Source organism: Chelonus insularis, unplaced genomic scaffold (assembly GCF_013357705.1).
Source record: "Chelonus insularis isolate UGA/USDA-ARS -01 unplaced genomic scaffold, ASM1335770v1 contig_324_pilon, whole genome shotgun sequence".
NCBI classification, from domain to species: Eukaryota; Metazoa; Arthropoda; class Insecta; order Hymenoptera; family Braconidae; genus Chelonus; species Chelonus insularis.
Window position 1 is genome coordinate 554,022 of NW_023276494.1, and position 27,704 is coordinate 581,725.

The window sequence follows — 27,704 nt, forward strand, 5'->3', positions numbered from 1 at the left end:
TTAATCTTCTTTTAGATGAAAATTTTTTTATATAAATTTTTGTAAAATTGTAAATTAAATAAAATATAATTTTAAATAAGATTAAAAACATTGTTTCATAATAATGAGTATTAATTTTATTATATAGAGTTTTTTTATTGAAATAAAAATTCTGTATGATCAACACTAAAAAATTGAAAGGTACCTTGAATGAAATACAAGAACTTGAACATTTTTAAATATGTAAAGAATATTTTTATTAAACTTGTTTTATACAAAATTTATAATACACACTATAAATCATGATAATATTAATGCTTTTTATTTTTCTCTTTAGCATCCATTTTACTCAACGTTCTATGAATCTGTTTTTTCAGTTCTTTTTGCCTCTTTAATTTTCTCATTTCCTCAGCTTCCACTTGCGCTTGATGTTCAGTCATACGTTTATGCATTGCTTCCTTCAATTTTTCCTGTTTATTTTGATAAGCAACTCTGATCATTTTCATAAGTTTAGCAACATGCTCTTCTTTAGGACCTCTCACGACAGCTACACGGCTTTCAGAAAATTTAGGTCTACGATATTCAGGAAGTGGTTTAAGTTTAGGTTTATCACGATAAGGAAGCTCTTTCTGTAGAGTTTTTGGGATTGCCAATGGTTTAAATACTTTAGGCTGCCTTTCGATTGGTTTATATAATGAATCTTCATTAGGCACAGCCTTAATACCTTTTTCTCGCTTGAGTTGTCCAGTTGTTTTCATTCCTCTCCATTGATTTTTAGCCTCAATAGGAAGTAGAAGTGAATTTACTGGGTTATAAAATTTAGGAACATCAACTTTATACCAAGTTCTACAAAAAACGATGTCACTAAGAAGGATTTTATCCTCAAAAGTAGCTCGGAAAGAACCTTCAGGTTTAGAGTTAGCTTTTTTAATCTGTCCTCTAATACCTGACACTGTTTTTATTTTTGCACCTTCGAACTTGGCTACCTCTAATTTGGAATTGAACATGTCTTTGATAAAAGCAGTCTTCTTATAGATCTTCATAGGAACTCCAGTGAGCTTGAGCTTCTTAACAATACGTGTACTCTTATCTAGTTCAACGACAGACCCAGTGGCCGCAATTCTAAAACCTGGTGTTCTAGTGGCAATGTCCTGGATCGCTAAAATTCCAGTTCCTGGTGGAGTAATTGGTCCCCAGAAGTGACCCATGCATGCAACATGCTCTGGAGTATATTTTAACATACGATGTCTCATATTATCTTCCAGTTTCGAGAAAATTGGCAGCGTTTGAAATCTTCTCCAACCAACCGAAAGAATCAAAGGATCTCTTGTTTTTAGTATTTTAGGATACCAACGATGTTTCTTAATTCTTACTTGGACAAATCCAATGTTTTCTTCACCATGAAGGAGTCCTCCAACTATCAAAGGATAAGTAGGATCAAAATTTGTAATCAATTCACATGGAACAGCTTCAAATTCTATCCTTATGTACATTCCAGGTCTAAAACCTTCTAGTTGTACTCTCAAATTATCATCCAAACCTTCAAATTCCGATTTATTTAATTGTGCTTGCGTTTCAGCTTCCTGTTTAAGATCATCGTAGAAAGTCTTTGACTCAGAATTATTTAATTCTTCTAAAAATTGCTGTTTAAGTTTTAATTTTTTTTCTAAAAGCCTTTTCTTTTCTTCAATCTCATCAGCATCTTTCTCTTCAGGAGGTTTAGGCTGCGCTGTCATTTTTTCTCCAGTCTCAAGGTCTTCAAAGTCTCCAAAAACCTCTTCATCATCCTCTGAAAGATCGTCTAGCTTCAATAATTGTTCAGCATCTTCAGATTCTTTCCATTGGCCTGTTACAAAACGATTAGTGATCAAGAATTTATTTTCTGTAGACAGCCAATTACGTGGAGTATCTCTTGAATAGAATACTGAATCTTCTTGATTCTTTCGCTCACGTTCTTCAAGTTTTTGCTTTTGTTGTTTACTAATAACTCTGAATATTCCACCAATATCTTCGTTATCATCATCGTTTTCTTTTTCCTCTTCAGTTGATTCAACTTCTTCTTTTGTTTCAGCTACTCCATACACTATTTTCATCCAGTTCACATTGCTTTGCTGACGAGCAAGAAAATCTTCTCGAGCTTTCTCTGCTAAATTTTCTTTCCATTTTGAACTACCAAAATTGTTCTCATCTTCTTCATCATTGTGGTCATTTTCGTTTTCACTGTTATCATTTTCTTCATCATCCGTCATATCTTCATTTTCACTGTTATCATTTTCTTCATCATCCGTCATATCTTCATTTTCACTGTCATCATCGTATTCGTCCTCTTTGCTATTTTCATTTTGACAATCTTGTTTTATTTCATTATTCTCATCATCAACAGAATTATTTTTCGATTTATTACTCTCGTAAACAGTGCCAAAATTTTTCAAGACTTCAGAAATTTTGTTTTTTATTTCACCGTGAGGATTTTGAATCAAACCACGGAATACGACTTCTTTTTTCTGCTTTGATATTGTCTTATTTGTTTCATCATCGTCGTCATCGTCATCATCATCTTCAATTTCTTCACGATCATCATCATCTTGCTCTACTTTTCCATCAACATCACCATCACTTAGCTCATCGAAACTTTCATCATCATCAAAATCTTGTTCCATTTTATTTTTTTTTATAATTGAACCAGAACTGATTGTCGATTCATTTATTAATTCATCCAAGTCCTCATTTTTAATTTTTTTAACATTTTTTTCTGCATCTTTATCCAATGGTGCTTTTCTTTTGTTGTGAGAGATATCTTGGTTATTCTTATTTAGTTCTTCATCCTCTTCATCATTTTCAGAATCATCTTGATCATTTTCCTCTTCAGAATCTTTTTTGTCTTCTTCATTATCATTAAAAACAACTTTCCTTCGAAGTCTTCCATTATCGAACACATTTTCTTGAGCATAAGATTCTCCAAAAGTTTTTTCAATATCTCGAGACTTAATTGGATCAGCTTCAGAAAATAATTTCAACTTTCTTTTCTCTAAATTTTCATCCACAACATCCTGAGATTTAAGGATTTCCGAAACAATGCCGCCATCTTCACTTACTTTATGTGAATGACTGCCTCCAAGTTCTACATAAACAGCGTCTTTATCATAGACCACTCCACCAACACCAGAAAATGGGGCGTAAATTAACCTTTCTTTCTCCACAAGTGCTCTTTTCTTTATTTGCTCAGGCAGCGGACAAGGATCAGGAAGAAAACTTATGTCTTTGATCCTCAAATCTCCACATCCAGCAATGTGAACAGATGATTCTTTAATTAAAGGCACTCCTCTGATGTACCCATACAAAGAAATAGTTCTATCAACTTTAGGATTCTGTCTAATAGTTTCTGGCGGTGTTAAGTCTTCAACTCTATCTGCAAGAAGATAAGGATGAGTAGTCCTCCAAGTTAAAGGTCTAAATTTCATTACTGCAATGAATCTCGATAAATTTTTAATCTCATTCCTTAAATATTCATTGTGAATAAGACCAGACAAGTAGAAAAGCTTGGCACCAGCATAAACTTCAGTCCAAAATCGATGCTTGAGAATCTTTTTTATTTTTCTCATTTGTTTGATATTAGAAATACAATCAAGATGAGTTAAAACGCCCATAATTCTCGGCATTCCATGAACTTGGCAGATATTTAGAAACTCAAATACCTCCATCTCAAATCCAAATGATGCATCGATGAGTAAAAGAACAAGATCAGCTACTTTTGCAATATCAATCATACTGTTGATATCGTTATTACATTCTATGAATGTTACTCTGCGTTTTTTACCAGACACCATGGTCACTGGTCCTTGAATATTCAGCATAGGAAGTTTAGTGTAGGATTTTATAAGACATTGAATAAGTAGAGTTTTGCCTACTTTAGGTGGTCCAACAATTGCAACTAAAATTGGTGGTGGTTCTAGAGGTGTTCTATCAACCAACGGAATATGCGTTTTTTTGGTATCTAAATCTTGCTTTCTTCTAAATCTTCTCTCAGCTTTTACTGCAGAATTGAATGTAAAAGCTTTTGGATTTTTTTGCTTATCAGTAATTACCTGCTGTTTCTCTTTTTTCAATTTTTTTTTCTCTGCTTTCCTCCCTGCATTTCGTTCTCTGTGACTTTTGTGAGTCACTGTTTCTTCTTCGTTTGACATTTTTATAATATTTATTAATTATTAACACTTTTTACTTAATATTCTTTCATTAAACTGATGAATATTTAATTTTTTATTACTTGAAACACAATTTCACTGTGGAGAATTGCTTCTCCCGTGGTGTTATTATTTTGAGGTTATTTACCACGTGTTTGACATGAAGTCGCAGTCGGTAAATTAGATGTTGAGTTAAATTGGTCGGTAATATAGACAATCTTACTATCGATATTTATAAATCTTATTTTATCTCTCATGAAAATCATTTCAAGTTTTCAATGAACTCTAAATTTTTAATAATTCAAATAAATAAATAAAATTGTTCTATAGATTGCTAAAAAAAATTGATGTTTTCAATTATTATATTTATTGTATTTCTTTTACTTTTTTGACAAAAAAAAACAATTTATAATCATTTAAAAAAGAAATCTAACGATTTTATATCGACCGTTAATGAAATGTTAATAATTATCATAACAATACTTTTTTAAATTGCAACCGAGAAAACACTGAAATTTTCACAATGGATAACAGTTTGATCGAAGAGTAATCGATCAAATGGAGGAAGAATCAGGACAATACAAGAGTTGATACTGTAAAATTTTAGCGAGTGATAGATTGGTGAAGGTCTTAGACCGCTTTAATCAAATTCTGTCCAAAAATTGGTTCACATCATTCACACATCGATCGAACTCTTGCATTATACTATTATAACCTCATATTCTCACCCATGTCCATGTACCATGAATCAGATTACAAATCGGAGGGTGGTGTAACCCTCGTAATGAACTACACATAACCTCTTACTACAATAGAAATATTTGAAAATTCATTAATACATCTGATTGTATCATGAATTTAAAATGTCTTGCTAATAATATTAATGAACTTAATGTTTTAGTGGCTAGTGCAATATACTGACCCTTTTAAACTTTCCCTTCGTTACACTTTGTCAATTCTATTCCGACAGCTGTCACTCATTAAATCACGCCTTTCTCAACCACAGAAAGCTTTAAAAAAATATACAATACTATTGCTGTCGTCTCAATTTGACTTCTTGCGTTATTTTCACTTGACTTTTGATCCAATTCGCCACCGCAACGAATTGCCCTGTTACATGTCACTGTTTGTCAATGCCCAATGTGTGGATATGTATAGAGAAAAGAGAATCAAAGACTGGGTGAGTTTTAAATCTTTTTTAGGGGTTCAATTCAAGACTTAAACATTCCCATAAAAATTTATAGGTCTATATTAAATTTTCACAAAAAAATTAGGGTATTTTAGCTCACTTTTTATGGAATTTGGGTGAAAGATATTTTAAATTATTATGGAAAGTAATAAATCACTTTTTTAAAAATATTTAATCTATTTAATGAATTAGACTTTGTTGAATAAAATATCTCTAAAACTAGAAAAGAATTAAGATAAAAAATTTATCTCAATTGAAAGGTGATAAAAAAGAGAATTGGATTTCTTGCTACTTCTGCCTTTGCTACAGAATCTAGCAATTATCCATTTGCAATTTGTTTTTGTCAATATTGTGTGGGAAATTTAATTGGTCAGACGACACATCATAGTCCAACAATCAATTCAATTACACAGGTTTAATCGACTTACTACTCGTGACAAAGATCGCACAAGTACTCACAGATGTTTAACCAAGTGCTCAACTGCTTTTAGTGACTTGACAAATTTTCTGGTTTCTCTATTCCACTTTATTTCTGAACGTTCATAGATCAAACCAATAAAAAAAATTCTTCAATGTATTTAATTTATTAAAAATTATTTATCAGACATTGAGAGAGAAATTGTATCAATCAAATATTGACTAACTATTTTATTTTTTTTTTAGGGAATGGATAAAGAAAAAAACATTTTTGGTGAATTGGACATAGTCTACACTTGTAGCAGAATGAAAAACCTTCGAAATAATAAGTCGTTCAATATTGTAGGATCATCAGAATGGAATTCAAGTGGAAGTTTCTAACTCAGTACCTTATTAGGTAATATTTTATTTCTTTTTATTTTTTTAACTACAATTCTGAAATATTAATAGATTTTGTTATTAATGTAAGCTTAATATTTAAAATAAATATTAAAAATAGATTTACTGATCAATAAATGATAAAATTAATTTTTAAAAAAACAATCAATAAATGTACGTATATAAATTTCGCATAAAAATGACTTATATCAACGATTTCTTTGTCCTTAGGTCACTATAACAATTTATGACGGCAAACATTATTCCTAAGCACCCCTTGAGACTGGAAAATGATATAAGAAACTGGACCATATGAAAAATTAATGACTGTAACGGTAATAAATTCATATTTTCAATTGTGCGGATGTCCTCGAGTGGTAGACAAACAAATCGTAAAGTAATCGAAGTGAAAGAGAACTTTGCCAAACGACAGAAACGTGTCGCGATGACCAGTGCAATTGGTGGACAATGCCTGGTCAATTATTGACGATTGTGTTACGCCAACTGTTGTAAGAGTTCAAGTCAACTACATATATGATCAGGGGAGTGACCATTACTATATCCTCTGTCCAACTAACCCCCTGATATTTCGACTCTACCACCTACTTTTACTCTACTCAATCGGTTGGACTGTTTTTGTAAGAAATACGAAACTCTTGATGCTTTTTTTGCATCACAAGAAGCACATGATCGCTCTAGTGTCCAGTTAATGTATGCATGTTTGCTTTTGGTTACGAGTTTTATCACGCAAATGTTCTGAAAAAATATTTCTTTGTAACGAGTTTTCTCAGTGCTTTTGAGAATTTTTTTAATATCGAAAATATTATTTAAACAAAAATTCAATTTTTTTTGTTAATTTAAATAAAATATAAATATTTAAAATTTGAAGTTACAAAAATTGAAGAAGAATTTTTTTCACAATATAAATTTCATCATTGCCAAAAACTTTGATGGATTCTTTGATAATTTTTTTTTTGTAGAGTTAAAAATTGTATTTAAAAAGAATACTATTTCTAATTCTCATTCACTTTTTTATTTTTAAAAAGTTAAAGATTAAAGGATTTTTAAAAAACTTTTATTCTATTCTATAGAATATTTAACTCGTTTTCACTTAAAATGTTTCTTCCGTCAGAGTTCAACAAAACAGCGAAGTGCCTTGTAAATCCACGTGACTTTGTACGCGTGTCAGTGAAACAGTCACGTGCATTAAGGAAGCTAAGTGCCGGAAGTTTTAGCACTGCGTCTTTCCGTCATCAATGGCATCCAGCAGAGAGTGACACAAATCAAGCCACGATCGAATTAAATCTATTATATGTACATACCCAATGTAACTAATATTTATTATCTATACATTTATCTTTTTATGACTGAGTCACTTCCGCTGTTCAAGTGAATGATCCACAGTTTTTTTCAGTCATGCTAATTATCTTATCGATCGAACGACTGCTGGGACTATAATTATTGATAGATTACTATATCCAGGAAAATCCCTTACAACTAGCTAGAAAATGGAGATTTAAATCAAGATAATGAAAAATCATTTCAATAATCTCAGATTTTTGGTAAGTTAGAAAGTACATTTTTAAAATGTGTAAAGTTTTTTTTATATAAGATTGCATCATGTAAAGAGTCATGGAAATAATAATAATAATTTTGTTACACAATACAGGTTTATTGGATCGATTTGAAAAATATGACACAGACTTTGGTGACGGTTCTGGTTAGAGTATATGCAAATTTCCAGGTGTTTCAAAGACATTTGCATTCTTATTATATCGACATACTGTTCAAGAGTTTCAGCAACCTGGTGTCCGTCTAATTTTATCATTTTCGTGTGCTGTTACCGAGTAATAAATTCCATCTGCTGAGGGTCGTGATTCAGTACTGAGACTATAAAGATCAATAACTAACCCAGTAATGTTTATAAAATTTAATATCTCTTAAATATTATTTACCTTTTTATTATTCAATTATTTATTTTAATAATACCAAATTTTATAACTATCTCTATGATTATTTTTTTTATAAAGACTATCATTTTGTTTTGTAATTATTTATCATCTCATATTCTTCGTAGAGTTTCCATCATATAATGATGTTAATTACTAGTAAGATGAGAAATATATTGATGAGAAAACATATACAAGCGAAAAAGAAAAGTTTCTCGTTAAAAATCAGTGCGCAGATGCTCTCTTTTCAAATACAGCGAGACTGGTATTCTTGGCTCATTGAAAAGAGGCTCCCTTTTCTTTTCGAGAAAGAGAAAGAGTGAGCAAGAGAGAAAAAGAGAACAAGACTTTAACGTCTGTGGGAACGTGGCGCAGAAAAAAGTAAAAAAGGGAGACATTGGAAAGGGAAACTGAAGAATTAAAGCAAAAAGATGAACATGTGATTCCCCTCTTAAAAAGTTGCATATAATGGAGTGTAGACGCCAAAGCAGAAGATTTTTGCCAAGAGGGGATAAAGAAGTGGCTTTCAGTGCGAGGTGTAAGAAAAAAAATGAATGACGAAAAAGATAAAAAATCCTCTGAAGGCACGCGATCAAATTTTGTCGTGTGCTGGACGTGTGTATTTCATTCTTTGAGACATTTTTCTTGGTTCAATAAAAAATTAAGGCATTTCCTTTATCAATAAAATACCTTAGCTATTTTTCTTTTAACACATTAGTTCATAATAAATAAATTGTTTCCAATACTGATGCAATCGAGAAAAAATTCATAAAATTTAACAATAATTTTATTTGTGAAGATTCATATTGTAACAAAAATTTGGATCCATAAATACAACCTTTTTATCTGATATCTATGAATATATGACTCTCAGTAGTTTCATAAACTGATAATCCAAGTATATTTAAATCATGTCACCTCACCAAGGAGTCTTATCATCCAGCTAAGACTGGCCTGCAACTTCTCGAAGTCTCATCTACACATGAACACTAATAAAAACTCTAGTGAGATTTAACACACTTTGAAACGATCTCTGTAAAGCTTTATATTTGAGAGATTCTTTTACTAGAAAATTCAAACAAAGAACTTTGGAAAAAATCCCAAGCACAAAGATTAGATAAATATTGGGATGAAAAAATGATATCATAGTAGCAAGTTGACAAAAGGCGCCACCATGAAATCACTCCTACATGGTCAATGCTAGCTCAAGTGATTGGTGGTAGCTAGAATCGATACACGTATATGGATCTGTATGTATAATGGATAAAAGCTCAAAATCGAGGGTGTAAGCAAGAGGGGAAATAAAAGGGGAAAGAGAGGGTGGGTATAATAAAATTCACACAGGAATCGGTCGTAGCACGCGCTCACACGATTATCACCAAGTCCTGGGAACTTGGCTGACTAATCGGTTAACTTTTTGATTATCCTTCGAGGGTGAATTGTTTATAGTCTTTATAATAGTCTGCCCAGTGATTACAAAGGCCAAAAAATGATTATTTTGTAGCATGAGAAAGTACTGCCAAGGAGAAGAATTACAATGTCTTTATTATCTGTTTGATATTTATAAAGCTTTGTATTAGCACAATACCATGCAAACATAGAATTATTATTCATTTATAATTACCTACTGAGAAGTACAGAAGTGTAGGAAATTATTTTTTAAATGATAAAAATATTTTTTGGAGCTTCTTTAAGTACTAGAGACTGATTGTATTGATTTAGATTGTCAACAAAAAAAATAAAAAGAACTAACAAATTGATATCATCAAGTCATTCCATTTAAATTTTATATCAAATATTTAATATTCAACAAAAATTCAATATTGAATTTTTCATTAGCTACTAAAACATCTCTGTTATTTAACTGATCAAAATTTCATTCATTCATTTACAAATATTTATTCATATCAGGAATGATAAAGATTATTTCTAGTTTATTACAACTAAAAATTTATAATTATTTACAGAAATAAGTATTTTGAAATATAGTAATAATACTGAACAACCATCTAATTTTAAAATAATAATTTTCCCACCATTAATAATTTTGCGATTCCGATTGCATATCTTCCCTCCTAAAAATAGCAACTAATGTTTCTTGTTGACCAACTTCATCCCTTAACAATGATTATGACACGCGTTCCCACGAAATCGCCGACCCCTTCCAAGTTCTCATTGGGAAGCTATCCCCTCCTTCTCTACTCTTCTCGATGGCGATATCCAACATCACCAACATATTCAGTATTCTACATTCATTCGAAAGAGAGTCCCCACTACCGATACCACGTGGCGAGCGTACGCATTTTCTCCCTTCCCCTTGGTCCCCTGACCGCGGGTTAGGTCGTGTGTCGTGCTCGTCCTCCCGCACACGACATACGTTTGCCGCCACGCGACCAGTCCACACGCAGTCCGGAGGAAATTTACTCCAAGACTTTGTTCCTCTTCCGACGTTTAACTTGCCAACTCGTTGGTGCTCCAAGTGCCTCAGACAAGTGCTTCCTGATTCAGTTTGCCAGAGAAACACCATCGTGCGGCTAATTTCTTCTATTTTTGGTGCTATTTCATCAAGACCCAAGTGCTTTTAAGACTTTCTGTCAACGAAAGAGTGGTTTTGAGCTAATTTTGCTTATTTTTTTGTGCTATTTCATCAAGTTCAAGTGCTAATTATACCTTTTTTAATGCTTACTTGGTGAAACTTTGATGAAACTCTTTGCCAAGTATCATGAAGTGTTGAAAAGTGGTAATTCTTCTGGGATATATTACTAAAAACCGATAAAAATGTGGCGGGTAGTGGTAGCAAGATCAGACGACAATAGTACCTTGTTGTCATCAGAAATTTCCACAAGTTCTGTTGGACCTAGTCACTTATCGGGCTTATCAGCGCCTCCTGCCAGTCATCATTACTATCCAGGTTATCCACCACCGCCACCACCACCGCCTCATCATCCACCTTATCAACACCAACATGACATGCGTCATGACATGCGACCCGATCCTCATCTCAGACCGGAATTGAGACATCAAGAGATGCAGAGACCTGACTTAAGACATCCAGATATGCACAGACAGGATATGAGAACTGATTCTATGAGACCTGAAATGAGACATGACATGACGCAACATCAAGATATGAGTACTATGAGACAGTCTCATGAGCTTACAGAGCTTAGGCCTAGTCATGAACTACCCGAGTTGAAAATTGATGGACCAGAGTTGAGAAGTAGAGATTCTCAACAGGCTCAAACACATCCACAACGAAATTTGAAAAGAACTTTGAGTGATTCTGATTGCGATGACGTTTTTTCAGAAGAAAGTGGTAAAGATCCGTAAGTACACTACTAATGATCTTGAAACATTTTTTTTTTTTAAATCAAGAAATTAAAATATTGATGAAAAGCAATGCTTAAGTCATCAATACGTAATATTATTTATTTAATAAAACAAAAAAATGATAGAACAAAAAGGTTTCTTGCCTTACAAAGAGTTTGAATGAGCTTCTATTGATGTCAGACATTTGATTAAAAAGAAAAAAAATTTTTTAGAAACAAAGAAGATAAAACAATAAACTTGAATAAATCAACCTGGACGCACTTTGAATTTTTAATTAACTTTTCCACAATGAGCCTCTAATTCAAAATCTTAATCCAAGAAACACAACTTATGAATATTCAAGCACAATTAATATCCCTTTTTGGTGTGGTCTAAAGCCGTGCAATCAAGTCGTCATTGTAACGAAATGTATACAATTAGTCAAGAAATGAATTTATTTATAAATTACCAAAGAAACTATAATCATTATAAACAGAAATAAAAAATTATATCTGAATAAATTTATAACGATGATAAAAATATTTTTGTTAAACGAATAATCAGTAATTTAATACATCAAACTATGTATTAATAATGTAATTAAGTACCTTTAAGAGAAAGGGTCTTCTTTCTAGCTTTATTTCCTGCTATTTTTAAACTAACGAATTTATTTCTTTCTTTTTACCACTAATATTAGCAATTTTATTAGTGTTGTTTAATCTAAAAATTCAAACAATAGTAATTGAAAAATTAAAAAGATCTAGTAGAAAGCAAGACTAGTACTCCTGATCAAACATTGGATCCAAGTTGATCAGATTATTCCAGCATTGGAACCATAATGGTCTTATTTCTTGCTAAAAGATGTTTGAAAAATTTTTCAAGATCAAGGAATGATAGAAAAATAATTATTATTGTTTGAAAAAATACTCTTTTGATAAAAATCTTATTTAAATAAAATGTTGATAAAACTAAAAGAAAACTTGGAGGATTTTAAAACATTTCCGTTTATTTGTTTGATGCAGATGTAATTCTCCTGGTGGTGATTCATGCCAACATGCATCTCGCAAACGGCGCCGAGGAATGATAGAAAAAAAACGAAGAGATAGAATCAATGCATCTCTTGGTGAACTTCGGAGATTAGTGCCAGCAGCGGCAAGAGATCCGCACTCTGGTAAATTAGAGAAGGCGGAGATTCTTCAACTAACCGTAGAACACCTGAGGACTCTTAGGAATAAAGGTAAGATCTAATTTTCAATCTCACCCATATTCTCTCTTGGAATTTGTCTTCTTTGGAGCGTAGATTTTATCAAAGAGAATCTTATTCCGTTATACAACCGGAAGTGTATCTCAGTTATATTATAAAGTCCCGTGAGGTGAATATAAATGTTTTTTTACTCTGGAGATAGGAAACTTATTTAATGGGGGATGAAATTTGGGAAATTGAAGGTTAAAACCTTCTTCACGCCTTGCATGATAAATTTAGGTATACATATTACGTGTTTGTGTTACATTATACATGTAGCGTGCATGGGTTTAGTGTGTTTTGCTTTTACTTGGCCGGAAGACACCTGTTGACCGAGAGAGATTTGACAGAAGGAAAAAAAATGTAACTTTATAACCGTATTACCATCTGCTTCTTTATACAACTGTTTTAATTATGTTATACCTAAATGAGAGCACAGGTAGTCAGGAAAAAATACTTCATTATAACTGTCTTATTATCAGGATTGCGTGAGCATGATATTGACTCCAATTATCTTGAAAAGTTATTCTGCACTTCCCACATGGAACTTGGTAATAAAACTTTCTTAATAAGGTTTTGAACTGTTTTCTTTTTTAAAACATTCATTTATAATATCATTTTAATAATACTCAGCAATATCAAGTATGGGTACAAATGTCATGGTGTTATAGCCATCCTCATCACTGAGTAGTGACTTCATAGGTTTGTAATGTCTTTAATTTTAGTTTTTTGATAAATGGATAAATATAATAAGTTATAAAAATATATGAAAATTTTTGTGTAAAAAAGACCAATCAAAGTTAAATGAGATAACATCTCAAAAAATGTAACTTAAACGAAATATTGTTTTTTCCTGACTCGTGTGATTAATCAAAATGTTAACTTTCTCAATTGATGTCTAAAAAGTGAAATAGTGAAGCATTATCGTAGCTGGTTTCCCACAGTGACGTACATCTGCCCTGTGTTGGCACCTAGCTCTCTCATTTTCACAGGGTGCAACGAAGGGCGAGCTCCCACCATCCCTTCAATAATTCTTTCTCTTTCTCTCACGCTATTTCAACTGCACTTTCATATGTAGTAGCCCACTCCCCTCTTTCTTGTCCGCAGAATGATCGCGTCAATCGTGGGAACGTTACTCGGAAGAGTTGTTGACTTCCTCCTCGCTTCCCACAGGATCTCAGGGTGGCTCTTGTACCACCTGCTTCTTCTTTGCTCACTCTACTTCCTGGTCTTGAGATCTCTGACACGCAGAAATTGGAACTCATGAGACAATTGAATGAAAAATTGTCCCGTTTCATTTTCATGTGCTAATCTTTTTTTTACTTCCATTCATCTATTTATTTTTATTTAATATTTCATATCAATTCCACTTAAATAATTACCTTTTTCCTAGTTTTAAGAAAATATTTATATTATTAATTATTACCCAATTCAACTATTTATTATTTATTATTAATTATTATTTTTAAGTTAATCAAAAATATTATCACGATAAATTTAATTAAATATTCATGGCTAGCAGATGTACTTTAAAAGTTTTTCTAAAGTTAAAATTTAAATTCAATTTAGTAATTAGCTGTTGATGTTCACAGCTTGACTTTTTTTCAATATTAATGATTACAATAATTAATCAATTATTATTAAAATACATTCGAAAAGTTGATTATTTAAATAATTATTAAAAAGGTTTTTAAAAATAAAGTAATAGTCTAAAATGTAACAATTGATCCTAAATAAACTTTTCATTGAAAAAATAGTAAAAGAAAAAAGTCTACATGACCAAATCGATCAACTAAACAACAATAAAGAGTTTTTATCCATCATCTCAAAGAGAGTTAGCATAAAGGAAATTTTATTCTAGAAAAAATTGATTGGCATTCATAAGGAAGATAAAAAAAGAGCATTTTCCAAAAATATATGGAAATTTATGCCTGGTGAATTTTGAAAAGAAGGTTTAGATTTCTCACAAGGATCAGAAAAGATGATTAAAGCAGACTATTTTGCGATTCTGTCTGTATTTCATCCTATAGACTCGACTCAGTGAAGTATCTGAATATCCAATAGGACCTATAGACTTGTACATAGTGAGGGAATAGGAGACAGGTAGCGTGGGAACTATTTAGACCCCCTCAGAGACCCCAACTAAACGATTAACGTGCGTGTGAGTGAGTATAAATTTTCATTTATATATCAGTAAAGTCCTGAGGACATATGGGGTGCATAAGACATATGTAAGGGACGTGAAGTAGCATACATCAGTGAAACTAAAGCAGAGATATACCAGATCTTGTAAACAATCAATAAAATATGATGTATTGAATAAAAAAGTTTTTCTCCCCTATTTTATTTTCTATATCATTTTTTTTTCATTTACTTACTTAACAATAATCATAATTTATATATACGTAATATTATCAGAAAGCAAGACTGTCTTAATACATCAGGGGATTGAGGGACTGCATCATACTAAATGCCAAATCTAATTTAATAATCTCAAAGTACCACAGATCTACTTTTTTATCTCTTGCAACCCCTTAGGCACTTGGGAATTCGATGCAAATTAAATAAGAAATTTATGAATGAAATTACCCTGTAAATGTGTCAAAACCATTTTCAAGTATTCAAGTAAATGTAGAAATTAATTCTCTAGGGCTTTTGAATAAAATTGCGCTCATTTCTGGTCATTAGGATGCTATTAAACATTCCTGTTTTGTTATTTTTTTGTGAATAGTTGAATGGAAGATGTTTTTTTTAAAGGTCATTATAGGAGTTAATTCAACTTGATAATATTTTTAAAAATCCAATTAAAGCATATTAAATATTGTTGAAGATAAAAATTAGAAATTTTTTTCTTTGAAGCTTTTTATGGTCTCTTTTTCTATTTTTAACTTTTCTAAAAATAATAATAATAAGCTCTAACATTTGCATGTTCATTGTAGCAACTAATTGTCACAAAACAGTAAAATTTTTAAATAGTTTCATTATCAATTTAGCCTAGATTAGTTTTCATGATTAACTTGACTGATTATTCGCCAACACTTTCCAACAATCTTTCATCAAAAAAATTTAAAAGCCAAATAATTTAATAATATTTATAACAAAATAGATGCCAATTTAAAATTTGAAATGATAAAATGGATTCTCTTATTAAATTAAAAGAGTATTACTTGAGTTCTAAATTGATAAGAAAGTAACTAAGAATTTTAAAAATATTTATAATCTGAAACTTTTTTGTTCCAGGACCTGAAGGTTACGACAGCACAAAATTGGCAATGGATTATCATGCAGTTGGATGGGGTGAATGTGCAGCAGAAGTGGGTCGTTATTTGGTAACAATGGAGGGTCTTGACGAACGAGATCCATTGAGGCTACGTTTGTTATCACATCTTCAAAGTTTCCACCGAGAACATCCACCAAGTAATACGTCAGCACTCCCACCACCAACTTCCCTCAGTTCTACATCAACTGGACCAAGTTATGAAGTACCAATGACAAGTGGAATGCCTCCAGGTGGTGGTGGTGGTGTACCTCCACCACTACTTGGAGGTGGTACTCTGGGATGGGGACAGTATCCTGGTCAATATCCCCAACAACAACATGGAAAACCTTATAGACCATGGGGTGCGGAATTAGCTTATTAATAATAACTTCATTTCCGGCTTAAATTAAAGTGTAAATTAAAATGAAAAATGTTTATTTACTAATTTTAGTAGCTCTCGACAATTTCATGTCAATTTCAAGTCTTGTAAATATTGTTAGGAACTTCAATTATTCTCTTGAAGTCTCAGGAAGCTGGAATTTAAGACTTACTCTTAACGAGAAAATTATCTCGATAGTCATAATGAAGTACCTTATTATAAGTGTGAGATAAAAATATTTATTTGTAATAATAAGATAAAGTGAAAAAAAAAACAAATTTATTTATATATATTTATGGATTAAAATTATTGTTAGACTCTTGTACAGTGTATAAAGAAATGGGTTGTAAATTATTTTTCTCTTGTCTTGTAATGTTTAAATACTTTTTTCATCTACAAGTGCCATCTTTTTAAATAAATCAAGATATCTAGTGTGAAATATTTTTGCAATATTGTTTGTAATAAAAATATTGCTAGAAAATCATAAATGTATTTTGTTTAACTTTCCCTTGTTTCTCCACCACTCCAGACATCAATAATGAAGGGGAAAAAAAATAAATAAAAAATAATTAAATCCTTCTTTTATGCTAATTTTCTCATTATTATCTTAAGTTTTCATGTATTTTGTTGAGTTAGTCGGTCGTTTAGGGTAATTTTGTAAAATTGGAAAGCATTACAATTGTTGTAAAAGTAGAATAAAAATGAATATAAACCGGTTCTAATTATAAAACTGGCAATAAGTAGTATACTTCTCGTGCACCCTCACCTTCTTTCTTTTTATCACCCTGTCTGCTTGCCAATTTGTGAGAATATTTTCTATTGACACGTGCCTATTATTCGACGTATTTGAAAACTTGAATATTATTTCATGTTAGTATTATCATTATAACAACTAAAAAAAAATAATTACTTAAGATGAGTTTAATGAAGCAAACTAATATTAGAAATTCATTAAAATAATTATTGCAAAATTGACTAAAGTTATTAAATAAAATGAAACGAAATCATTGAAGAAATGTTTTATAAAAATAATGTGCAAAAATTAAAAATCGTTATCTGAAAGAAAATTTTAGGGAGAAAAAAAATAAAACAAATTTGGCAACTGATACAAGTAAACGAAAAGAATAAAAGTTGATTTTATAAATTCATTTGATAGAATATTGATAGAAAATGAATAGAACGATGGCAAATATTGGAAGAAGAAGATGAACGAAGATAAATAAAATGGTTTTAAAAACATAAATATCTAATGAATAGTCTGAGCAAATGATTTTATTATTGTTAGATAAAAAATACATTGATAATGGAAGTTAAAAAAGTAAAAACTGTTATTTTTAAATAGACGTCAAACCAGTGTAAATATATTTTTGTATGATATTTAAAACATTATTTTCAGACGAATAATAAAATTTAATTGAAATTCAATAAGGATTCTGAATAATTGGAAAAAACACATACTGGGTGATACTAAATATTTAATACTGAAATTATTTTTAATGAATAATCAATAATTTACTTTTTAATTTTATAGTTGAATACATAAAACTGCAATTTTATAAAAATATAAAATATAACGCAAAAAAAGATGATAAAAAAATTGCATTAAAAAAATTTATCTATTGTAAAAAAATATCAGGAATAAATAGGGATGTATTTTTTATTTGGTGAGATAATAAAAATACTTTATTTTTAAAGAGTATCAGAATTATATTTATTGGTGATTAAAATTCGAGTATCCATAAATGTTCACAGCCTTAAGACATAATTATTGAAACGATAATAATAATGATGTAAATATAAATATCTATCATTAATTGATTTTATATTATATACAATGTACAATAGTTAATTACGATAATAATTATAATTATAATTATGTGATAAAAAAAAGTAATTTAATAACTTGAAGTCTCTATATAATAATTATAATTATTCATTATCATTTGCTTTGGTGCCGATAAAATAGGCAATTGAACAAAAAAACATTTCGTTGCCATGATTTAATCGTAAGCTAATAATTATTGCTATCGTGAGTAAATGGAAGATTGACTTTAAATTAGTTTTTTATGAGCTTAATTAATTTTATTAATTAATCACTTAATTTAATCCCTTAATCAAAGGTCAACCTAAATTTATTCTACTGTACCGTCATAAAAAATTCTCTCTTCCATTAAATATTTATAATTAATTATAATTATTGATATTTTTTTTAGTACTTGGTAACTTTGGTTATTCTTGCATTTTTTTTTGGCTATAAATATATGAGTAAATAAATATTAATATTAAAAAATCTTCGTATCATTTTTGGTTAAATAATCATCTCGTTTTCCTTGTTCTCATTTCTCTGATTCTCGTGCTCGGTACAGTAGCAGCACATTGAATTGCACTCATCCAAACCCTCCATAACATACGTCACATACGTGTCAACGCTCTTAGCATCCAAAGAGTTTAAGGACCAAGACAATGATGTGACATCTGACTCTATATACGTTGGACTCCATCCTGGTATTGTTGTTGTTACCAATTCGTAATTAACTTGTTGATTAATTAATGTTCGTTGCTTTTCTTGTGATTTCCTCATTGCTCGACTCTTCGTTGACAATTTTTTAATCGCCTGTTGATTTAAACACTTTTGGTTATTGATCAAATAATATTATAAAATAATCTGAAGCATTTAAAAATAAAAAAAAGATTTGTAAAATAAGAGAAAGAAAAATTATTTAAAAATATTAATTAAATTTTTGATAAATAATTATTTGAAAAATAGTAAAGAAATTTTTCTTACTTTTAGAATCCTTCTGCCAGACTCAGTGAGTGCTTTCTTGAACATTCTCCTGGTTTATCGATCCTCAGAATCGCGGATGGAAGAACTCACCCTCTTTTATAGCAGCCTCTTATAGTATGAAAAAATCGCACTTGCAGTTTGTTCGCGTCAAAAAATTTATTTACATCAACTACTAGGTATTATAAGACTTGTGAATAAATGTTAGGATTTTATGTGGATGTTTGTGAATAATGTATATGTATATATAATTATGACGTAGGGAAGATTGTCGTGATAAAAATGGTGAGGGAAAATGAAGGATAAAATTCGAAACGAACGTCGCGACGCCAGTCTTGGTAATGCCAGCCCTTAGTGGAGCTCAACTCCTATTTATAACTTCCACCACCTTCTCTTTCTTTCTCTCTGTCTCTCTATCTTTCTCTTTCTCTCTCGCTTATCAGAAAAGCCAGGCGCGGTAACCCCTGCTGAGTAGGGTCACAGTGAACAGGGTAGTAGGGGAAGGTTTAATATTCGCAAGTGTATGTGGCCTACATAACGAATAATTGCGTAGGGTATTCTCGACGAATTTTATTAGAATCCAATTAACTTGATTTACTTTTTTTTTTCAATGTCAATTTAATATAAAATACCTACTGTTGGTGATGATAAAAATGTACATCACTATGACTTCCTGGATTTTTTTTTGTTTTTTATTTTAATCCTGAGATTTAAGTAGACGTAGGTGTGATTGTATGACATTTATTATGAAAAATGAAAACAACCTTTTCGTTCTATATAAATGAAATAAAATAACTCCGAAATAAAAAGTTTAAAATTCTAGTTTGAATTCAAATAATATTTTTTTTTATCGAAAAAAATTCATTCCTCTTTTAATATTTTTATTTTTTGTATAGGAAAAAATATTTATTTCCTTTCTATAATAGGGCATCAACATTTAGAAGTTGAAGTGGATTTAAAAATGGCTGTTTATAATAATTTTGATTAAAAAAAAAATAAAAGTTGAAGATAATGAAGAAATAATGTATTAAATGGGAAACAGGATGTATGTAATTTCTCTAAGGATCTTAATTAGAGAGAGACTAAGTGGAAATTAGTTAAAGAGTATGTGAGATGATATTCTTTTATTACTGAGTACAAAATTAACAGCCACTTTAATTATTCTTGACTTTCTCTTTCAGATACAATGTGAGACATATCATCACCATAAAGGTGAGATTTATCACCACCATCAAGCCTTTATATATTATAAAATAAAATTGTAATAGACAATGTTTGTTTATTAAAATAAAGGATAAACATATCAATAAATAGACAGTTTAGTCCTAGAGGTGGGCAAAAAATTATAATAAATAGAAAAAAAATTTCTATTACACGAATTCAACGATTAAAAATATTTCAAGTACAATTCTTTATTTTATTTTATATTTGTAATTTCGTCGCTGGCTCTGCTGTAAGCTTTAAAATAAATAAAATAGTAAAATAAAATAAAATAGACTCAATCAACGCAATTATTTTTGAATACTATTAATAAAAAAATATATTCATTTATTTGTGAAATATTGTAAATAAATTACAGTGAATTTGGGAAATATTTATTCATGTTCGAAATTGATAGTTCAATTTATTGGAAATAATTCAATGAAAATTCAAAATATTCATCAATAAATTGTTTTTAAATCAACTGAACTTTAGAGTTCATAAAATCACCGTGTCAATTTAAATAATTATGATAATCATTTGAAAAAGACAACAATGCAGGAATTAATTGTGTTGTTTTTAATAAATTATTTAATAAAAAAAAAAGATTATTTGATTAATTTAGCAATGAGCATTGAAAGGAGGGTATGGTATGAGAATATATGGTAAACCACATGGTAGTAACCCAGAACGAATTGTTTTGACGTCCCTTGGGTTTAGAGCAAAGTGAGAAAAGATGAAATTGCATGGAATATTGGATTAACTTCAGATTGATCGACTGTGATATTTTTTTCGATGGGTCTCTTTATCAATTTTTCCTTTTTTAATGACGAAATGAATGGTTTACAAATTTTAACTGTTTTAGTACTTAAGAATCATTATTTCCGTTATTTCTTTGAATCACGAAGAGCAAAAAATAATGAGTGTTCGTTAAAAGTGGCTTAGTTGTTGATCATGGGTTTAATGTTAATAATGCCCCACTAAATTGTAGCTATATCTATTTCGAATATCCACTGAAAGTTAATGAAAGAGAGTTAATCTTAATCTCAGAGTCGTTCTTAACAAAATTGTCCTGTAAATTGAAACGTTTTTTTGAAATAGGAAGCAACAAAAAAAGGAAATTGCATACTGGAACTAACGGGTATGATGTGTTGATGGAAAAAAAAATGATGGAATTCTTTCATGAAGTGTAATTATTCATTAATGTAAACAACATTGTATAATGAAACAAGTAAAAATAAATAAGGATTAATGAATGAATTATTTGATAGTAAAAAATTCTTTTCATAATAAGAAGTATTATTTTATCATCAACATTGATAAAAAAAAGTTTTAAAGCTGTAATTTGTGCAACATTTATTTCACCATCAGTCAAGCCATAACTTTTTGATTCATATAAAATAATTTTCAGTAATATAAATATGATTATATTTACATTACAAACATCCATCATATTAACCTACATTCTTACTCTGAAGATGAATAATACCATTTTTGATGAATACAGTGCATTCCATTTCGGTTTTTGTGAATATAATCCTGGAGATATTTATTTGATTAATTTTTTTCCTAGAATTATTTCGCGATTTCTCTCTGGATGCCCACTAAAAAAAATATTTTATACCAGCTAAATATTCACTCAAGTTAAAAAAAAAACTTCAGATGAAATAGAATGATTTTGTTGTTGCAGTTGATGTATCTGTAGATAACTAAAATAGATTCTTTTCATGGCAACTATAGATTTAATTTGAAATGATTGAAATTTCCTTTCATATTCATCATATAAATCATTTATGAATATTAAAATTCAGACAAAAAATTTTATAAGTTCTTGACCTATGAAAACTATCTTATATCTTAATGTAATTGTACCTGCCTCCGCTAAATAATTTGCTTATATTTATTCCTGCAATAGTTATTTAGAATCAAAATTGTTCTTTGAATGAAAATAAACAAAAGGAAATTTTAAATTTGTGAAAAACAATTGAGTTTAAATACAAAAAAAGAATCATTTGGTGTAAAGATAAATTTCAATAGAAAATCTAAAAAACTTCATGCAGCTGGAAGCTTCAATATGAGATTAAGTTTTTACAAAGCTTTGAAAATACTAAGTTTTAAATTTATATATTCTAAATCAAATTGACGTGTCTGTCTGTAATATTGAGATAATTATCGTCTATTGAGCTCACTCTCTACTCTCGAAAAATGAAACAGTGGAAATAATGAAATGAACTGCAGAATCAGTAAATATAATACAACTGATTCAAACAGTTGTTTAATTTACATTGTAAAATCAATGGATATTCACTGATTTTGCAGTTAATTTTTTTTTCACTGTTCCATACTTAGAGCGTAAGAATAAATTAGTGAAAATCACTGCAAAACAATTATTTGTTATTTTTCAAACAATGGATATTCACTGATTTATTTCTAGAGAGCCGAGGGTTATTTGAATTTATTAAAGCTATTAAGGGAATGATTTAGATTTCATCTTGCCCTTTAATCCTCAATAATTTATGTGATTTTTAAAGTAAGCTATTTTACTTTGCCTTCTTTCATTCACAAATGTCAAAATTTTACACATTTCCTTTTAACTCTACAACAATGATAGTCATGTATATATTGCAATTTTAGTTACTTTTTATTATTAATGCAACTTTAATAAAAGATGGCATGTCCTTGTTTTTTTTTTCTTGGTGCACAGATAACTTTCTTGATCAGAGCTTTCCAGACACCTTAATCGAAACGTGACGAATTTTGTAGGATTATTCTCAATAGAATTTCAATCACAAGAGTTTATTAATTACTAATTGAAAATATAAACATAAAAAAATAGTCTAATTTGTATAATTTTTTTTTTCATTGTAAGAAAAAAAAAATTCCTTTTATGTAAATATAATATCCTACAACAAACAATTAAAAATTCATCTTTCCATCAAGATGTGTTTACCCTACTAGTGTTCTCTAATATTTATTTTTTCAATTAACTCAAAGTAACCCGATAGAATGAGTAATATGATCTTCATATACCCTCTGCATTAATTAGCCAACGAGAAGAGTGACGAGGAATGAAGAAATGAAGAGTAAGAGATAAAAATGGAAGAGAAACAGTCGCGAGGACTGACTGCCATATTCTTTTGAAGTTTAATCTCTAATGGAACGGTCGGTGCAATTAAGCGCGGCTTATTTTATTTCAATGAGCATATTCACTCACTCTGATCATGATGGTTAGTCAAAAGAAAAAAGAAAGAAAGAAACACGCAGAAGAACAAGAGACGAAAAAATATTTGAGCACATTTTAGACACGTGATCGGCACGCGTCAATCGTTACCTCATCGCCATTTGAAATTGTTTCCCCTTCCAAAATTATTATTATGCGCACTTTCATTTTTTGTTCATTGTTTTATTAAATAATCAATTATTTATTGAGGAAACACCAGATTAATCAGCTAAAAGAGGCTCAAGGAAAAAAGGAAGACGAAAATCGGTAGAATTGAACTATTGCGATGAAGAAATAATTTTTCAAGATGGTGAATGCGTAAAGAAAGAATGAAAAATATATGGAGGAAGCAAAGGGCGATGTTATGACAATTATAAGTTTTTCCATGGAGCCATGAAACAGACACGTGTCTTGTTGATCGAGGGGGGTCTTCAGCATCAGAAAGAAAGGGAATAAGAGCCTAAGGACGCGTGGCGTCGCGTGAGAACAACGTTGGTCACACGCGACTCCAGCACGCGCCAACACGCGTCTACCGGGAACTGAAAATGCATCAACGCGATTTACTTTAGTTCTTTTGCGATCTAACCATTCATGCGTATTTTTTATTGCGACGTAGGCTTTGATGCTTTGCTTGGATTTCAGCCGATTGTTCGTAGTATGATGGCTCAAGAGATTAGAAAGAAAAAAAAGCAGGTACTGAAGGTCGATCGACAAATAATGATATAATGGAGTGGTTTTGATGAATGAAGGAATTAATTAAGGGCAAGAAAGTTCTTATCGCTATTAATTGTGTATACTTAAATCTCGTGATTGTGGAAAATTATCGTTGAAGATGGAGCACGCGACAATGACGCGTGGGTGTCGCGTGTAGTCGCGTGTTTAAGAACATTGTCGACACTTTCGGATATAAAGACGTGTGACCGGATCTTGTGGAATGTGTGATTGCGTTATCATTACACTTGTTTTTGTCGTTAAGTCCTACAGGGTTTGCCCTCTCGAACTAAATCAGTGGAACTTTTACTGACCTCTCCAATGACTCGGAGTCACTCGAAAATGAGTGATTTATATTATTTAATTGATATAACTCTAGTAACCAAATCAACGTAAGACTAACGTCAAATTTACGATGTTGGGCTACATTTGTTATTCTCGTATGTATTTGCCGTTTTTTAAAGCAGACAGACGTAAGATTGTCGTCAGGAAATTTAACGTCGGATGATGAATGGTAATCTGATGCAGAAAGGAAACAGACGTACGAAAATCAGGCGAATATTTTTACCTTAGGGTTAGCTAGTAGTTTTTCACTGATTTAACAGTGGTATATATAACGTTACTTGTATTATCTTAAAATAATCAACTGATCTAATATAATTAAGCTCCGTATATTATTATAATTTATAATTCTTCTTCGAGACTTAAAGATCAGTTGATTGAAATAATTAAATTAATTGTCTATTTTTGTCAAAGAAATTTGGAAAAATTTGTTTTTTTAATAATTATTAGATCAGCGTAATAAATTTTCCAATTTAACAATCAACTTTTAAAAGAATGCATTGTAATTCTCATTTTTCTTTTACAGTTAAAATTTTTTTTATTCAATAAAATTAGATTAATTAATATTTCCTTTTTGATAGTAAAAATTCTAAATGTAGTCAATTACTCAGTCTATAATTCTTGGTGTATTTTTTGCCTTACAAGGAACAAAGTTTAATTAAAAATACTAGGATCAATGATGGTAATTAATCCTATAAATAATTCGCTGTACTAATCTATTGCACTTATTTTCGAGAAAATTCTAGTCTTTGTACCTCAATTTTTACTCATAACAAATGATCGTCATTAACTTTTAATGATTCCATTTAATCTAATAATTCTAACTAAAGAAATGTTTCCTTTTATCAAATAAATCATTTCTATTAAAAGTTTGTTGAATAGAAAAAAAATTTTTTCCACCACTTTTGCAGTCCGAGCATATGAATAGAACCAAAGTGAGACTGATGATTATAAAAAGTTATGCATTTTTTATGTTAATCTAGACGAAAGTTTTTCCATCATTTATCGATTATATTAGACTCTTAATAAATATAACAGACAAGTTTCTATAACATTAATTAACCTAAAAAATTTTTCAAGTAATAAAAGTCTTTTATAACGTGAAAGGAAGCAATAACAATTAAAAATGATGGAGTTCTAATATTAATCTACAGTTTCTCCATAATTTATTGATTGGAGAGTGTTGGAAGGTAGTTTGACCAATTTCTCGTGTCATTAATTAATCAACACGAAATTTTTAGGCAACATTGTTTGGCTACAGAACTCTTAGATATTAATTTATGATAAAAAAAAAGTCCAATGGTCCGGGGTTCGATGAAAATTTAATTGACTGAGTATTTAATGTTTGTTGATGTTAGCACTTGATAATACGGTTGGTGACATTTTCAAGAATTTGCTAAATGACATACATCAACAAGGATATTAAATATTCTACAATGACACTCTTTATCTTGATAATAATCACATTCTCTATAATTTAAGGATCAATAAGCTATTTTTTACCTCTAAAAGTACGCATTTTCTTCGACAATTAGCATCCTCAGAGGTGTTTGCCCTCAACAAGAGAGGGTGTTAATCCTTTGAAGTGTTAAAGTGCGTGGGAATCACTCAACCGATACCTCACACGTGACAAATTGTCTCAATAGGGGTCGGATGTCAAAAACTGCTCAATTTAATCACTTTTGGATCTACTTATGATTTTTTTTAAATTAAAGTCTACTTATGATATTATATACTTTCTGTCTGAAAACCTAGAGGTCTTTTTGGTGTTATTAAACAATAATGTCCAGTTAGACTGTCTACTTACTTGTTTAAGTTCATTTAAGTTAAACACTGTTAAAGAGTTTTTATTTATTTTTTTTTCTTTCGGAATCGATTTTTATCATAAACATTATTATTGAAACTCAAGTACATTGTAAGTTTAGCTAAATAAGAAACGATAAATCGACATTTTAAAAGAACCTATTTTGAAATCTGAACTTTCTTCTTGAAGATATGTTGTTGGTTTCGAATTCACCAAAGTACTGTAAAGAGAAATAAAAAAATATTTTTTTGTAAATATTAAAAACGTTGCAGTTTTTTCGAGCTTCTAAATTTGTAATTTTATTTGCAAAGTAATTTTGAATAGACGTGAAAGAATAATTTTATCGAGTTTTTTTAGCTTACGTAAATGCTGAGCGTTTATTTGTTTTATGGGCATAAAAATTTTTTTCGTATGCATATTATGTTGCTTCTTTTCATGTATAACAATAAAATTTAGAATCTGTTTATTTGTAAATTCATTAAATAAACAGTCTAGCTGTTTTTGGAGTAAAAGAAAAAATAAAAATAAACATTAAAGCAAGTGTTACAATAAAATGAAAAAAATTTAATTTACTAAATACTCAATATTTTTATACTCTAGTTTATTTAAATAATAAATGATTTTTTACGTGTTTGACTCATCAGAAAATATTTTTTTATTATCAAAAGTTCTAACAAAAAAAACATCTACAATTAAAAATAATTGTACTTAGATTAGTTTCTTCATTATTTCAAAGTGTCTTAAGAAAAATGTCTGATCAAAAATAACATAAAACTTTTTACCTCAAAAAAGAAATAAATATTTGTTGACCAAAAAAGAAAAAAATACAGTGAAAAAGTTGCGAAATTTTATTGGTATCGATAAAGTAGATTTTTACAGTAGATAATACGTTGAAGATGGCGCCAACTGTTTGAAATAAGTTAGCATGCGCGTATAAACAAACAAGGGTGTGTTTCTCCTGAATTTCCTACCAATTAAATGAAATAATCAATTATTAAAACAATTAAAAGAATTTGATTTATTTGAATAGTTACATTGACGGATTAATTCAATTATTGGATGACTATGAAGCTGAAGAGATTAGATTGCATCCCCACTGAAGGTTAGAAATCGTTCAGCTGGCATTTATGATGTTTGACTTGAACGAGAGGGGATAAAAGCTCACGAAAAGGGGACTAAGAGGACCGGGAGGTTGATGTGGGTGGGTGGGTGGCTGGATGGAAGCAGAAGTGGAGGCTCCAACGCTTCTCGGCCGGCCGGTCAGTCGTCGTTGTGACGGCAGAGCATCTTCAGCTGCTCAATGTTCTACTGCCGTTGACTACCACAATGTTGGCAAACAATCACGTCTTATCGTGTTGATCC

General features: G+C 30.2%; 3 protein-coding genes across 3 annotated transcripts; 1 reads left to right on the forward strand and 2 right to left on the reverse strand.

The window, feature by feature from the left end:
- Window positions 1–209: 209 nt before the first annotated feature.
- Window positions 210–4,300, reverse strand: LOC118065861 (ribosome biogenesis protein BMS1 homolog). The gene has a single exon (XM_035081411.1). It carries the CDS (start codon window positions 4,161–4,163, stop codon window positions 291–293), a length of 3,873 nt encoding a protein of 1,290 aa, XP_034937302.1. The 5' UTR covers window positions 4,164–4,300; the 3' UTR covers window positions 210–290.
- A 6,571-nt stretch (window positions 4,301–10,871) lies between these two features.
- LOC118065931 (hairy/enhancer-of-split related with YRPW motif protein 1-like) lies at window positions 10,872–16,425 on the forward strand. Its single transcript, XM_035081555.1, has 3 exons — window positions 10,872–11,419; window positions 12,425–12,639; window positions 15,886–16,425. The coding sequence occupies exons 1-3, from the start codon at window positions 10,872–10,874 to the stop codon at window positions 16,284–16,286; spliced, it is 1,164 nt and encodes a 387-aa protein (XP_034937446.1). The 3' UTR covers window positions 16,287–16,425.
- Window positions 16,426–18,191: 1,766 nt separating this feature from the next.
- On the reverse strand, window positions 18,192–19,394 carry LOC118065900 (uncharacterized). The gene is made up of 2 exons (XM_035081475.1): window positions 19,069–19,394; window positions 18,192–18,897 (listed from the first exon to the last, which is right to left on the reverse strand). The coding sequence occupies exons 1-2, from the start codon at window positions 19,111–19,113 to the stop codon at window positions 18,592–18,594; spliced, it is 351 nt and encodes a 116-aa protein (XP_034937366.1). The 5' UTR covers window positions 19,114–19,394; the 3' UTR covers window positions 18,192–18,591.
- Window positions 19,395–27,704: the final 8,310 nt, after the last annotated feature.